Source organism: Scyliorhinus torazame, chromosome 15 (genome assembly GCF_047496885.1).
Source record: "Scyliorhinus torazame isolate Kashiwa2021f chromosome 15, sScyTor2.1, whole genome shotgun sequence".
In the NCBI taxonomy this organism is placed as follows: Eukaryota; Metazoa; Chordata; class Chondrichthyes; order Carcharhiniformes; family Scyliorhinidae; genus Scyliorhinus; species Scyliorhinus torazame.
The window spans coordinates 18265208-18280837 of NC_092721.1; the positions used below are offsets into that span (position 1 = coordinate 18265208).

Sequence of the window (15630 nt, forward strand, 5' to 3'; positions counted from 1 at the left end):
TGCATCCAAAGGACACATTCCATCCAGTGGAGCTGGTTTTGAATAATTACCCTCTCGATGCTGGGGATACTGGCTTTGGAGAAGATGCTGCTGTTGTGCAGCCTTTCTTGCCATTGGATTTGGAGGGTCCTGTGAGGGCACTGCCGGTGATTCTTCTCCAGTGCCTTGAGATGCCTGCTGCAGATTGCAAAGCCTCCGAAGCATATATAGGACCACAACGACCACCACAGCCTGGCAAACCATGGCACTAGTCTCAGCTTTGGGATCCTGCTCCTCAATTACTCATCTCCTGAGTCGGAATAAGGCCGACATGCCACATCGAAGACAAGGACGAATTTTGTAAATTATGTCTGCCTTCATCCAGAGGAGGTTCCCAAGATACGAAAAATGGTCCACATACTCTAAGGTCTTGAAGTACCTCTCCAGAGACATGAGCACGACATTTAAGCTGACACTCCAGTACATTTCTGAGTCAGTGTGCGCTGGATGGAGGTGCGATTTTTGGTTGAAACACTAAACCTGTTCACCCTCCCAGGTGTACGCAAAAGATCCCGTGGCACAATTTTAAAGAAAAGCAGGGAGTTCACGCCAGTTTCATCGAATCATTGAATTCCTACCGTGCAGGGGGGCTGCAGCGACCCTCCGAAAGAACACTCTACCTAGGACCACTCCCCCTCCCTATCCCTGGAACCCCATAACCTCACCTAACCCGTGGACACTTAGAATGGCCAATCCACCTAACCTGCACATGCTTGGACTTTCCAAACCAATATTTATCCCTCACCAATGTCATTCAAAAATTGATTATCTGATCATTGCCATAGTGATGTTTGTGAGAGCTTGGAGAATACAAATTAGCTGCAGAGGTCTTTTGGATATCTTGTGGAAGGCGCTATATAAATATCAGTCTTTTTCTTTTGGAATATGCCACATTTTGGCATATTTGTAAATAAGAGTGTTGGAATGTATATTTAGTGGCCTGAATATTGTATATGATGGCCTTTCTTTGAGTTGTGAGGGAAAAGCATGTCCCGCAGACCCTGACTGCCCTGTAGCTATTTCATTGCTTGAATGAGCTTCAATTGGTTTCGGGCAGAAATTCTGCACTTCACTCGGGAGGAAGTCCGCTTTCGAGAGCTGCCGGGCAATCTGATGTGTGAGCCTAAGTCCCGGGACTGGACTGAAAGGTAAGGACACGATCTAACTGAAAAAAATAGTCCATTCTGGGTGGGATTAAAGAGGTCTATAAGCGCCATGAAGAACCCCACTATCTAGTGACACTCCGTTTTTGTTTGGACCTCAACGGGGAATACCCCGCTGAAGCTGCACACAGTCACATTGGCTGCACTGAGGACCTCCTTAATGCAGGAAGAGTTCGGGGCGCCATCTCCCCGATCTCGTGACTCCCCAACACAATCCCTGAACCCCTGCCCAACGCCCCAACTCACCTATTGGGTGGTCCTCGAGCTCCCCGTACCCCAGCTTATACAGGCAGGGCACCCCCAGGCCAGACCCACGGTGTGGGCAGAATGCCACCTGGGCACCTTGGCACTGCCAGCCTGGAACCCTGGCAGTGCCCCAGCCAACCTGGAAGTGCTGCCTGGGAAGCCTAGGTGGCACTGCCAGGGTTCCAAGGTGGAAGTGCCAGGGTGTCAGGCTGGCAGTGCCAAAGTGCCCAGAGGCTGACCACTTGGAGTTCTCCAATCGCCTGAGAGATCCCCCCCCAAGCGCCAACCCACCAAATCTCTGTTGTGGGGACCAGTGTTAAGCAGCACCTGGCAGGGACATCTTCGGCGAAGGCCGGTAGATCCCAGGAGCTGGTTCCATCTGGTATCGGCAGGATTAAGTGAGCTTTCAAACTGACTTCACTCTGCAAGTCCTGGCTCTGCCCATTGTGGGTTAGATATAATTTGCGATGTCTCGCGAGATCTTGTTAGATCTCCTTCGGCGTAACGGCCGCCGGGGATCCCGGAAGAGGCTGTTCCTGGGATCTACCAGCCACATTCGATTCCGATTGTGTCGGGATCCTGAGTTTACGGGTCCCAGGGTAGGAGGGTAGTGAAGGCTTGTGGGGGGGGAGTGGTGGTCGGAAAGTAGGTGATTGGAGTGTCAGGGGTGAGGCAATGGGGTGGAAAGAAGTTCTGTGGTCATTAAACATCAAGGGCTGGGGGTGCTTGAAGTCAAAAGTGTGGTCTTGATGGAGGCATCCCCCTCTCTCCATCTAAGGCCCAAGGCCGTTCGTTTTGGGGCTTCCCCCAGGCCAGGTGTATCCACCTGCCAGCCTAAAATGATCAGTTGCGTGGGGAATGGCTCTTAAGTGGCCCCATATTGGCCACCTGAGAACCTCAATTGGGACAAGGGCAATTTGCCGATCCAAGGCCTTGCTCGCCCCAACTTAAAAAAACTGTGAAGTCGGGGTGAACGGGAACCCAGGAATCGAGGGGCAGTTCAATTTCATGCCTCACCGTCCCCTTGGTCTAAACACCCACTGGCGGGTGAACATGAAATTCAGGCCAATGCGTCGATGTGATGTTTCCAAAGCATTAAAATATACGCCGCAGAGCCTGATAAAAGAGTTTGATAATGTGTGTTATTAAGTCTAATTCCAGCAGTGCTTGTAACCTGTCCATAATGACTGATAACAAAGCCGGTGTCTTAGGAAATTGCATTTGATTTTTTTCGGCCAGAAGTACGCAGCAGTCCACTCAAAATCACTAATGATGAGAAAGAATTGAATCTCTGTTAAGACAGTTGAGTTGTGAGACCATGAGAGATCATGTAGTACAGATACTGAATGGAGAAAACAATGGCTACATACTCTCCTCGGCTAAAACAATCCAAATCCAATTGAATGGGTTTTAATATTGTTTATGCCATGATGCCAACTTTTGTGAAATAACAAAATGCTTTGCCAAATACTTTATTTTCTGAAATCATTCTTCTCCCTTACTTTTAACACTGCACTGAGTCCCAACTAGAATATGATTTCACGGGCTGCAGTCATCAGAATCTCGGACAAGAAGTACTGTTTTATTATAATAATCTTTATTATTGTCACAAGTAGGCTCACATTAACACTGCAATAAAGTTACTGTAAAAATCCCCTAGTTGCCACACTATGGCACCTGTACACTGAGGGAGAATTCAGAATGTCCAAATTACCTAACAGCACGTCTTTCAGCACTTGTGGGAGGAAACCGGAGCACCCGGAGGAAACCCACGCAGACACGGAGAAAATGTGCAGACTCTGCACAGACAGCGACCCAAGCCGGGAATCGAACCTGGGATCCTGGTGCTGTGAAACAACATTGAGAACCACTGTGCCACTCAGGGACTTTGCTCACAGGAACCATACTCAGGGGGCTGAACCCTACTGCAATGCAGTTACCAGTGAGATTGGCTATGACCAATTTAGTTCAACATAGGTATGAGTATCACAAGCAGGGCATTTGCAACATGGATGATTCCAGCATTAAATTCACAAACCTGCAGAGCTATTGGGGGAACTAAAATCGTGACACTCATAATTCTGAACTATCAAGAAGAGAGTAAAAAAAAACACAAATTTCCAGTGACGCACTGCAGATCCACTGTCAAAACTATTTAAAAAAATAATTTCAAAAGGACAGAAAATGCTCTCAACCACATTAACCCCCAAAACCTCGGGGGCCAAAATCTGAAATGTAATTCACACAACCACAAAAGGGAGCCATTCGGCCCATTGATGCTGTGCTGGCCCTTGGACAAGAGCACTGAAATTAGTCACGCTCCCTTGCACCTTCACCGACCTTCTGGACAATGTCGAGAACAGGAGTCAGCAGACTCACCATAGAACTGTCCGCCTGTTGATCCTGTAAAATTTACCCGTACAAAATTTAGCCCAAGAGTGCAAGGTTTACATTTCTGGTCGGAATGGGCACATCAGGCTGAACACTGACAACATTCACAGAGAAAGTCCAGGCACGTAGAACAATGTACATGCGGGAGCAAAGAAGACGTGATGCAAGAAGGTGATTGAAATAAAACATCTCTTGTCACCTTACCATAGTGTAGCTGTGAGCCACCTTCATTAATTCCGTGCAGCCTTGAGCATCAGCAAATGCACGGATACCCAGGCAGTTTGATGGATGGAGCAGTTTCATTAGGAAATGGCAGCACACCTCCACCACTTGGGAGAGTTGTAGCAGGCAGGCAGCTGCTAAGAGATTCTCGATTGTCTCCTCCTTTAACTCAAGGCAGCCTGAAAACAAATGCATTCCCAAAACACGCTGTGACAAATATACTCTCAAGAGTGACACGATACACAAAAGATTTTCAAAAGAGGATGTTTTTTTTTTTGCACAATGTTCGCAGTGGCACACTTTGCCTGTCAATAACAATGGAAAACATTTAAAAGCAGATTTGAACGGTTTGTATGCAAGTTACATGCTAAAGAGACAAATGACTTTATTCTGAAGTGTCCAACAAACCTTTCTTGGGAAATCGTTGAAATGAAAGTGCCGGCATGCATTAGATAATTGCAATACGGATGATATACATCTGCTTCCCTCCCCTTTATTGCTCATCTAGATTTTTGCAAACAGCATCATTCGAACACCACCAGCTAAACATCAAAATAACCTCATTCAGAAAACAAAATGAATACTTCTTAATCATGCAAGTGCGTAATGGATGAGCTCATGTGTAATGACAACAATGTCAGAACCAATCCTTAACAATCAAGCTCTATGATTTCAACTTCAGGGCTTTGATCTGTGGACGGAGTCAATCCGAGCGATGCTGATTAAAGGTGGTACCAGCCCCTCCACCTGATGCAGTGGCATTGACAACATTTAAAAGGCATTTGGTCATATACATGGATAGGAAAGGTTTAGAAGGATATGGGCAGGCAAATGGGGTTAGTTTAGATGGGCGTTTTGGTTGGCATGGACAAGTTTGGGCCAAAGGGCCTGACTCCGTGCCATAGATTCTACAATTCTATGAAGGAAGGGCTCGTTTAATAATTTAAGTGTGAATCGCATTAATCTTTTTAAGCTTCTCTATTTTCCATTGGGTGCGTGAGCCAACAATTATTGCCCATCTCTAATTGGCCTGGGGACATCAAGAGTTCACCACATATTTTGGGCAGAGGTCACGTGTAAACCAGAGAAGCTAGCGGCAGCAGATTTTCCTCCCTGAAGGGTATTTAGTTTTACAACAGAACTTTCATGACCCTTTTTCATTGAAAGGCATCCCACAATTTACCAGCTTTACTGACTTCAATTTCACAACTTTCCCTGTGTGGGATTTGAACTCCCTACCAATTAGATGCCAGCCTGTTACCATAACCATTGCGCTTCAATATGAGCGGCGGCACATGAACATTTTAAAGACAGTTAGTTCGGAAACTGCATTAATTTATCTGTGCTGATTGAATTTTTCTTTTCACTTTGCCTTAAATAAAATGTTCCTTTTCAAGATGCGTTGAAAACATTTTGAGCTGAAATAAATGCAGTAGTCTCCTCCATTGTCAAACTGTTGCAGGATCAAACCAGCATCGGGATGGCAGCGTTTTACTCTGAATGGGTTATTTTTTACCAACCTTGCTCAATGAGGGAGGTTGATATTTTCACCTGGTCAGTGGACAGTGTGGTGAACTGTCTGTCCCCCACTCCCAATCACAGTATCACGGAATTGCTGCAGTGCAGAAGGAGGCCATTCAGCCCATCACGACTGCGCCAGCTCTCCAAATGAGCGTTACGCCTTAGTGCTATTTCCCTGTCTTTTTCCCCATACCCTTGTACATTGTTTCTGTTCAAGTAATCATCGAATGCCCTCTTGATTGCCTCGATTCAACCTCGATTTTTTTTCTCACATCACATTTGCTTCTTTTGCAAATCACCTTACATCTCTGCCTCTCACTCTTGATTCTTTTATGGGCGGCAACAGTTTCTCCCTGTCTACTCTGTCCAGCCCCTCATGAGTTTGAACATCTCTATCAAGTCTCCTCTCCACCTTGTTCTCTCTGAGGAGAACAATTCCAACCTCTCCAATCTATCCTCATAACTGAGGTTTCTCGCCCCGGAACCATTTCTAAACGTTTTTTGCACTCTCTCTCCAAAGTGTTCACATGCTGCCTCGGTGTGATACAGAGAACTGTGCAGAATACGCCAGCTGAGGTCTGATTAGTATCTTGGGGTGAATTCTCTGCCGGCGGGATCCTCCGTTATGCCGGCAACATGGGGTGGCCACAATGGGAAATCCCATTGGCCAGTGGCGGGAAGAGAGAATCCCGCTGCCAGTGACGGCTTGCCACCGATAGACACGTGGCTGCGGAGGCGGAGAATTCAACCCCTTGTATAAGTTCAGCATCACCTTGCTCTTGTACTCTATGCCCCTATTAAAACAGCCCAGAGTACTGTAAGCTTTATTAACACCTGTTCTGCCAACTTCAATGATCTTCGCAAATATACACCTAGGTCCCTCTGCTCCTGCACCCCGTTAAGAATTTTACCTCTTATTTTATGTTGTCTCTCATGTTCTTCCTACTAAAACACATCATCTCACACTTCTCTGAATCAAAATGTATCTGCCTGTCTGTGCACCCCCCAGCCATGTGTCCATCGGCGGCTAAGTGCCGGCTGAAACAAAGAATTCGCGGGCGTTTTATGACCCTAAAATCGGCGCCAAAACCTCACCGGTTAGCAGCGACGCTGGGTGAAACACCCGGCTCCCGCGCCAAAATCAACCGGAGAATGGCCGTGTCCCTGGCCACGCATGCGCAAGGCGACGACCTTGTGGTCACGCATCTTACATGGCACCGGCCGTGCACGGACCCGACATGCTAAATGAGACCCACCCCCTGGCCACCCCCCACCAGTCCCTCCAGCCCTCGCGGAAGCCTCCCCAGCCAGCAGCATGGATCCCGACCGAGGGCGGCGGCGCAGGACACAGCCCACAGCTGCCACGCCAGGTTCCCGACTGCTCAGCCCACACGTCAACTGCGTGGTCGGAAATGCGGCCCATCGGGGGCGGAGCGCGGGGGTGGGCCTTCCGACGACACCATTTCAGAGGGGGCGGAGACTCGAAAACCGACGTCAAATCGGTGCCGCCCCTGATTTGGGCTTCGGACGAGATTCTCTGCCCAATCGTCGATTACGATATCGGGCAACGGAGTATTCCGCCTCGGAGGTGAATTGCCAGGAAGCAATTTTCGGTATCCCTTGCCATGAAAATGTATGTGTGGTGATGAATACGAGGGATTCCAGAGGGAATCCCGCTACCAGGGGCTCCGCCTTTTTGAGTGGGTGACCTGATAGGGAGGTCCCGCTGCTGCTCCCACCTCCCCTGCATCGCAAAGCAGCCCCCTGCATCGCGAATCAGCCCCCACCCTGGAATTCCTGGCTCCCCCGTCTCCAAAATATTGGGGTGACCCCCTTAATAGGGGGACCCACAGATACCTCCTAAATATGGCATTGGGATTGGAAGACCACAGTTATGATGAATGTCTTAAAATACAGGACTAATGCCAATGGAGAAGAGAGAGCACATAGAAGATTTAGTAGAGGATTTTAAAACTTTTAAGCGTTTTTATGGAGTGATAGGAAACAAAAAAAACTTTGTCTGACTGGACGAATTGACCAGTGATCATCAAATTAAAATTAACAGTAAAAGAATGAGGAGAGAGGTGAGGCAAAACGTCTTAATACAAAGGAATATGGAATGTTTTGAGGCAACTTTTAAGGGGGAAATGGATAAATATTTGAAACAGGAGAAAATACAAAACTATTGAGGGGTGGGGGGATGGGCCATGTAATTAATTATGAGTTTCTTCATGGACGTGAGGGCCAGATTTCCAACTTGTTTTTTGCGAACTCCTATATCTCCTATGCAGCACGGTAGCATGGTGGTTAGCACAATTGCTTCACAGCTCCAGGCTCCCAGGTTCGATTCCCGGCTTGGGTCACTGTCTGTGCGGAGTCTGCACATCCTCCCCTTGCGTGCGTGGGTTTCCTCCGGGTGCTGCGGTTTCCTCCCACAGTCCAAAGATGTGCAGGTTAGGTGGATTGGCCATGATAAATTGCCCTTAGTGTCCAAAATTGCCCTTAGTGTTTGGTGGGGTTACTGGGTTATGGGGATAGGGTGGAGGTGTTGACCTTGGGTAGGGTGCTCTTTCCAAGAGCCGGTGCAGACTCGACGGGCCGAATGGCCTCCTTCTGCACTGTAAATTCTATGATAAATAAGTCTCCAAAACTATTCAAAATGTTGTCGAAAGTTGGTGCTTTAGCTTCCCCAACAATGTCTGTTTTTATATATATTCTATAATCTAGATTGCCTGACACACAAGTGTTATGAATAGTTATTCATCCAGGGATTTGAACGATATGAACTACCTTGTAGATAACAGGACTCCACTATACATTCGCTGTAAAATAATTACCTAAAATTTACAGTGCAGAAATTTTGCTCAGCTGCTTCACACAAGCCTCCTCTCACCCCTCGTCACCTCGCCCCCATCAGTGCATCCTGCTATTCATTTCTTCCTCCTACGCTTTCTCTGAGTGGACCTTCACTATTTGCTTCAATTGCTCTTTGTAATTGTGAATTCCACATTCGCCCCACTTGCTGGGGAAAGATGTTTCTCCTCAATTCCCAGTCGATTTAATTCTGACCACATTATGTTTCTGGCCCCTCGTTTTGGCATCCCCAAAGCATCTGCAAACAATGACGAATGATCTTTGCAAGGTCACATTTGACATCTTCTACTAATCCCTGAGGTTCCAATATCGGGGGCCGGGGCTGGAGGGGTAGGGAGGGGGATACTTGTTTCCAGAAGCCTATCACAGCTAGTTGTAATATTAATACAAATTGAGTTATTTAAACATTTGCCCAATTACATTCTCTTAGAATGATGTTGAATCCTGGAGAAGTATGTACTTCAATGGTTGGTAAGAATCACGTTACAGGTCTGTCAGCACAAATTGTCTTGTTTTGTTGAAGAGTCATCTGTCTAAAAATGTTCATACTCGCTGACATTCACCACGTCTTTATAATCCTACAAAAGGAAACAATCCTTGACCTTCGGCCGACTCAAACAGCAAAATTAATTTTGCGCTCTCAGGTAAACAACTGAGTTTCTGCAACGCCAGTCGTGCAATGCTGTAATTATTCTGGGAGTTACCATTGACCAAAAAGTCAACGGGATCAGCCACAGAAAGGCCCTGACTATTGGAGTGGGTCAAAGTCTGGAGGTTCTACAGCAAATGACCCCCTGACTGCATCTGCAATGGAATAGTCTACTCTGTGTGCGTGGCTTGTTTTACCTGCAACAACCCTCAAGAGGCTTGATATCAATGTTATGACCAGTTCAGCCAGGGTGGACAAGCTCTTCCCTTTGTCCCACTCCTGAGATGGTGATAACAGAGTTTGAATTTACAAGGGAGATTACATTTCCAATTTAACGTATATTTAACTGTGCAAAGCTCGGCTCAAGAAATAAGACGGCCCTGTTCTTTAAGTTAACAAGTAAAGAATTGCAAACATTCGCCAGGTAAAGGTAAAGAAATTATTAATAAAAGGTTTTAACTTTACAGATATATCCAGCTACACACTAATGCAAAAACAACACACAAACCCTACCCTACACCGCTCCCCACCCACCACCACCAAGCATGCACCAGAGGTGCACCAAACGCTGCAGATTATCAGATCTTTGAAACAGCACTTGGCCAAGTTACAAGTCGGAAAATAAAATATTACTGGATTGTCCAGAGGCTTGTTTATAGCTGAAGGGTTCCTTTCAACAGCAGCTATTGTACTTGGGGTTTCTCACTCAAGACAGTGGTATTGATCTGGAATTCTCCTTCCAGAACTCTTGGTTTGAAGCAATGAGGCCTTCTGGTGTTTTTCTCTCAAACCACAAACAGCTACGATTTGATGGGAGAGGTTTTAGAAGAAAGGGAGATAGTGTAAGACTGCTGCCCCACGGCAATTTCGTGGCAACTGGAAAATATTGCGAGAAGATCTGAGCCGGGTTTCCCGGCAGTGTAGATGCAGGAGGAGATCAGCCCCTGCCCCCAACAGTGCTGGGCTGCATTTCTGCATTCAACATTGGGAACTTCATTAGAATACATTTGCATATGATGATAGCGCCCACATGCTCAATCATTACCCACGCCAAATTTAAATCCCATAGCGTGTGATCTCGGGATGGTACAATATACGATTAGTTTCCAAAGACCTGCACCTGGCAAGCAGAACTCCGAGGGGAGATTGGAGGTGAGTGCGCTCAATCTGGCACAGTGCTTACGGAACAACAGTGCTTCTTCAGGGGTGGGGCGGTCACGGGAAAATCTGAACAGCAGCTTCTTCATGGCTCCCTTGTCATGCCAAGGCCCAGGCCCCGGCTTCAGTTCAAGGCTGAAAGGAAAAGAGGGAAGGGAACCCTAGGGTATGGGCTTCAGAACAGGGGTGGGCAGTGTTGTGTTATGCTTCTTTACGAAGCATAAGCTGCTTCCTTGATGTATACTCTGACAAAGGAAGGTTCAGACTTGGAGATAGGTTCAACATATTTATTGAACTGTTAACAATTCTCTTACTTGTGTTCGACTCTCCTGCTAATCTATCTATAGTAACTCAATCTAACTAACCAGACTGCTCTAATCCATGCGGTGGGTGTGATGCTTCCCTGACCTGTCCCTGTCTCTCTGAGTGTTGCCTATGGAAAGAGAAAGAGCATGTGTGCCCTGTCCTTTTATATGGGTAGCCACCTTGTGGTAGTGTCACCTCTGTGTGTGTCTTGACTGTCATTGGTCGTGTCCTATCGTACTGACCTATTGGTTGAATGTCTGTGTGTCATGATGTCTCTGGTGCTCCCTCTAGTGTTCACTCAGTCCTCGTGTATTTGCATTAACCCCTTTTGTATTTACGGTGCCCTAGTGTATCTACATTAACCCCCTGTATATTTACAGTGATGCATATCACCACAGGCAATTGAAGGTTGCACACAATGACAGTATGTCTAAGGAGGTGGAATGAAGACAAGGGCAACGCAAATGGAAAAACATGCCAAAGATGAGCATTCTGTCGCAACTGAGACCATTTAGCTTGAGCTTAATTGACATGCTTGGGGTTAGGCTTATTATACGATTGTGCGCAATCTCAATTGTTGCTGTTTATTTGGTTTTGTTTAATTGGTTATTTGATTAATTCAAAATATGCTGCTTTACTTTGAACCCCTTGTGCACAGACTTACAAATTAAATGAGTGCAGTGGTTTGGCTGTACCATTCGGCAACAGGGCAAGCTAGAATATCCCCTTCGAAAAGAGGCCATGGCACACTGCCCGAGGATAACGCTAATAATCCAAGCTCGATGTTGGACTGCCTATTGACAAGTGCCCCTAATGGTCCAAGCAGAGCACAAGGACTTGGAATGCAGGTTAGGACGATACCTGCACCTGAGATGAGAGCTCAGGGTACAGCTGGGTGGGCAAAGCTATCGCCACTCAGTCATGTGGTGTGGAGTGGGTGTGGTATGGGAATTTGCTCAACCAGCAGGCACGCTAAGTATTGGGCACCCATGTTGTGGCCAGAACCCTCCGACATACGTCAACGTCCCTTGAGAGGCAATTCAGACAATGAATGGACAAAATGTGATCCTTACCAGATAGATGCCAACCGTCAAGTTTCTCTCTTTGATGCTGCAGTGAGGAGAATGTCAGAAAGATGGGGACTGGCAATCTCATTTGTCTGTCTTGTTGCTTATAGGCAGGAGAGAAGATGAAGAAAATTGAAACGGTGGTGCTTGACTCGCCAAAGGCGGGAGCCAAACCTTCAAGAGCAAGGGATGACAGGGCATCCTCCGCATGCACAGGTTGAGATGCAGAGAGCCCCTGCTGATAGACGCCTCACTAGATGCAGGGTCTATGGCCAGCATTTGTCATTCCTGCAGATAACCGGAGAACTAGTGTCGACAAAGACTGCACATGACAAGGGAACTGGTTGATCACATCTGCCTCCCGCTGCAGGAGTTGGTGCTACAGGTGCTTGGAGGGCAACTTCTGCCAGGATCACTGAAAGTGACTGCAGCGCTCAGGTGTTACGCCAGTGGCTTCTTCCAGGGTTCCATAGGTGACCTCTCTGGGACCTCAAAAACCTCCGCACGTAAGTGGATCCAGACACAAAGCTGGGTGGGAGGGTGAGCTGTGAGGAGGATGCAAAGATTCTCCAGTGTGATTTGGACAAGTTGAGTGAGTGGGCAAATGAATGGCAGACATAATTTGGATAAATGTGAGGTTATCCACTTTGGGAGCAAAAACAGGAAGACAGATTATTATCTGAATGGCCATAAATTAGGAGAGCAGAAGGTGCAACGAGACCTGGGTGTCCTCGTACACCAGTCACTGAAGGTAAGCCTGCAGGTGCAGTAGGCAGTAAAAAAGGCAAATGTTGACCTTCACAGCGAGAGAATTCGAGTGCAGGGGGAGGGGTATCTTGCTGCAATTATACAGGGTCTTGGTGAGCCTACACCTGGAATAGTGCATCGATCCTCGCAGAGCTTCTGTGAATGTCTGACCCGTGCCTGGCTGATGGCAGCTCACTTGCTCTCAGTGATCAGGTTCATATCCTGGTGATGGAGCAGGAACAGTTTACCGTCTCCTGATCCTGTGACATCCTTAGTGAGCTGAACCCTTCAGGGCCGCAGTGTCATTGTATACAGATGCAGATGAGATGGGGGCAGCCGCACCTCCGAGGCGCAGAGAACACACGTGGAGAATGGCTGGTATCTGCGATGCCAGCCCAGGACATTCCTGCAGACATTCTAATTCCCATCGAGATACAAGCATGACTGATGTGCCCAGTGACTGGGAAGGGTTGTATACAGCATAGGGAGGAGGCCCTGGACTGAGAACCCTTGCCTTTATCTTGTGCAAGAATTAACTTTTCCACTTCAGGCTGACAGGCGCACTGTTCATCACAACAAGGAACCTTAGATAGCGTGACGCTGGTGGGTGTTCACTTACAACAGTGAACATGCTAAGCATTTAATTCAAACCCATGCCCACGTTTTCCAACGATGCTTTCTTGATCTTTCTTACTACACTTCCACTCTGGCTTGGTGCATCCCCCACATCCACAGTGGATGTGGACGCGGCCTGCTGACTGCTACTATCTTAATGACGTTGCAGACATCCTCTGGAGGTCAGGGACTGGGGACGGGCTGTTTTTGGAGTCCTGTCTGTGGCAGTGCCACCCTCTTCGGACTGTCGAACTGAAACGATCACGGGAAGAGGAGATTCGGATTCGGATGGGCCCAGCACTCCCGGAGTCACCTGGGTGGATGGCTCTGGGGTGTGCAGCAGCTAGTTCTCCTCCCTATGGATGCCCGAATGCCCTCTGGCTACCTCCTTGAGAGGGAGGGGCAGTTGGAGTGAGCTTGAGATGCCTCCCCCCACCCCACCCCCTCCCCACACCCTCCTCTGGCATTGGTACTGATGGATTCCAGAAAGTGCCTCTGTCATGGAGTGCAGCACCCACAGCAGTGCAGGACAGATATCTTGTGCCAAGGCCTCCATGATGGCTGCCACCCTATCGTATTGACCTTGGTGTGTTGGCATGGCAGTGCTATTACTTCCGTCTGAAGGCAGACAGACTCCTACATCGTGCCTTGCAATCTGAGGAATGCACCAGACATCCCTTTCTGATTTTCCTGAGCTTGTCTTCGGTGCTCCAGCAACTGGGGCATGATCAAATCCAAAGGGTCTTCATCCGACTGGGACTCAGTAGATTCCTGGCCTCCAGCTGTCAGCATCCTTGGAAGTCCCTGCCTCCGCCTGCTGTGGTTCTGATGGTGTGCTGTGCTGACCGGATTGTGACCCTGAGGCTAATCAACAACTAGGTCTCATTGAGGTGTGTGTCTCTCTTCTGGTGGAGGGTATGGGTGAGCAGTGTGAAGGGTATCCATTTTGGTGCCTGTAGATAGCTCGTCAGTGCTGTTCTCAGGGCTGGAGTCCAGGATTTGGCTCATGGACCCTTGGCTGCTTCCCAAAGGTGCCTGCGAAAGGAAGGAATGATCATTACTGCAATGCAGGGCCCTGAGGAACAGGAGACATGGCGCACAGTATGGTTGTCTGACGGCTGTCACTGTGCAGGATCCTCACTCGGTTTAGCACCACCGACCTCACCATCAGCGCAGGAGCGGGCTACTTCCTCGCCAGCCAGCTGAATCGTTCTTTCCTCTAAGTCTGTGACGACCTTCAGTTCGGGCATTCCTCCACCAGTCTCAGATCTCTCCCATTTACTATGAGCCAGCCATTCCTGCATGAAAACAGATGGAGAGAGCGTAAGCAGGACACATGCCAGGGTACATGTTAAGGGTGCCTGACATGTGGGGCTGATTAGTGTAGCCATGGACAAAATGAGAGCATGGCCCACAGGGGAGAGGAAGGTGTGTGTTGGAGAGTTAGTGGTGGTGTTCCTTGAGCTGGCATTGAGTGAGATCACTGTGGATGTAAGAGGGGTGCGTGAGTTGTGAGTGATGAGAAGAGTGACTTACCTGACAGACCGGAATAGATCATTCGTCCACTTGCAACACTGGATGGATGTCCTCTTTTGGAAGGGTTTTTGTGCTGACCACCACTGCCGCTTCCTCCCTTGCTGTATTGGTCACCTTGCCCAGAGAGTGAGTAGAGCACATCACAGTGGACCTCTACTGCATCCAGCAGACGCTTGAGGCAGGCGTCATTGAATTTTGGGGCAGCATGTTTCTTGGCCTTGGCAGCCATCACTTCTCAGTGGCTTCCTCTTACTAGAGGTTCATTGGCTGTGTGCAGGAGCGGCCTTTAAATACGGCACCCAGAGTATTGAAGGGCAGGGTGGGCAAATCAGAGGCCACCCACCAGCGATCCAACATGGAAACCATGCCTCTGCATTTTTTGTTTTATAAATTTAGAGTACCCAATTCATTTTTTCCAATTAAGGGGCAATTTAGCGTGGCCAATCCACCTCGCCTGCACATCTTTGGGTTATGGGGCCGAAACCCATGCAGACACGGGGAGAATGTGCAAACTCCACACGGACAGTGACCCAGAGCCGGGATCGAACCTGGCACCTCGACGCCGTGAGGCAGCAGGGCTAACCCACTGTGCCACCACGCTGCCCTGCCTCTGCATTTTTTAAAGAAAGTTCTGCACCATACAGCATAAATATCCACCATTGTCATCATCGGGTCAAACACCATTTCACCTGTCCGAAATCGGACTTTGCTGATTTCTGGGACAATTCTGCCCATAGACTTGTGGGGGCAATTCTCCGATATTGAGGCCAAGTGTTCGCACCATCGTGAACGCCGTCGTGTTTCACGACGGCGTGAACGGGGCCCGGGCACGACCTATTCTGGCCCCCACATAGGCCAGCATGGCACTGGAGCGGTTCACATCGCTCCAGCCTCCTTACGCGGTGACAAATGGGCACTGCGCCAACCCGCACATGCGCAGTTGGGCCAGCTCAATCCTGCGCATGCGCAGTTGGGCCGCGCCATCCTGCGCATGCGTGGGGAACTTCTTACGCGCGCCGGCCCCGACCCAACATGGCGTCGGTGTTCAGGGGCCTGGCGCGCCTGAAAGCTGGCCCGGGGTGGGAGGGGCCGGCCC

At 48.5% G+C, this 15630-nt stretch overlaps 1 protein-coding gene across 1 annotated transcript in view; it reads right to left on the reverse strand.

Annotated features, from left to right (window-relative positions):
• Positions 1–15630, reverse strand: part of LOC140391537 (kelch-like protein 1) — a 428416-nt gene that overhangs the window by 177566 nt on the left and 235220 nt on the right. Inside the window, exon 4 of the mRNA XM_072476122.1 lies at positions 4044–4240. Coding sequence (XP_072332223.1) covers positions 4044–4240 — 197 coding nt within the window. The remainder of the gene's footprint in view (positions 1–4043; positions 4241–15630) is intronic.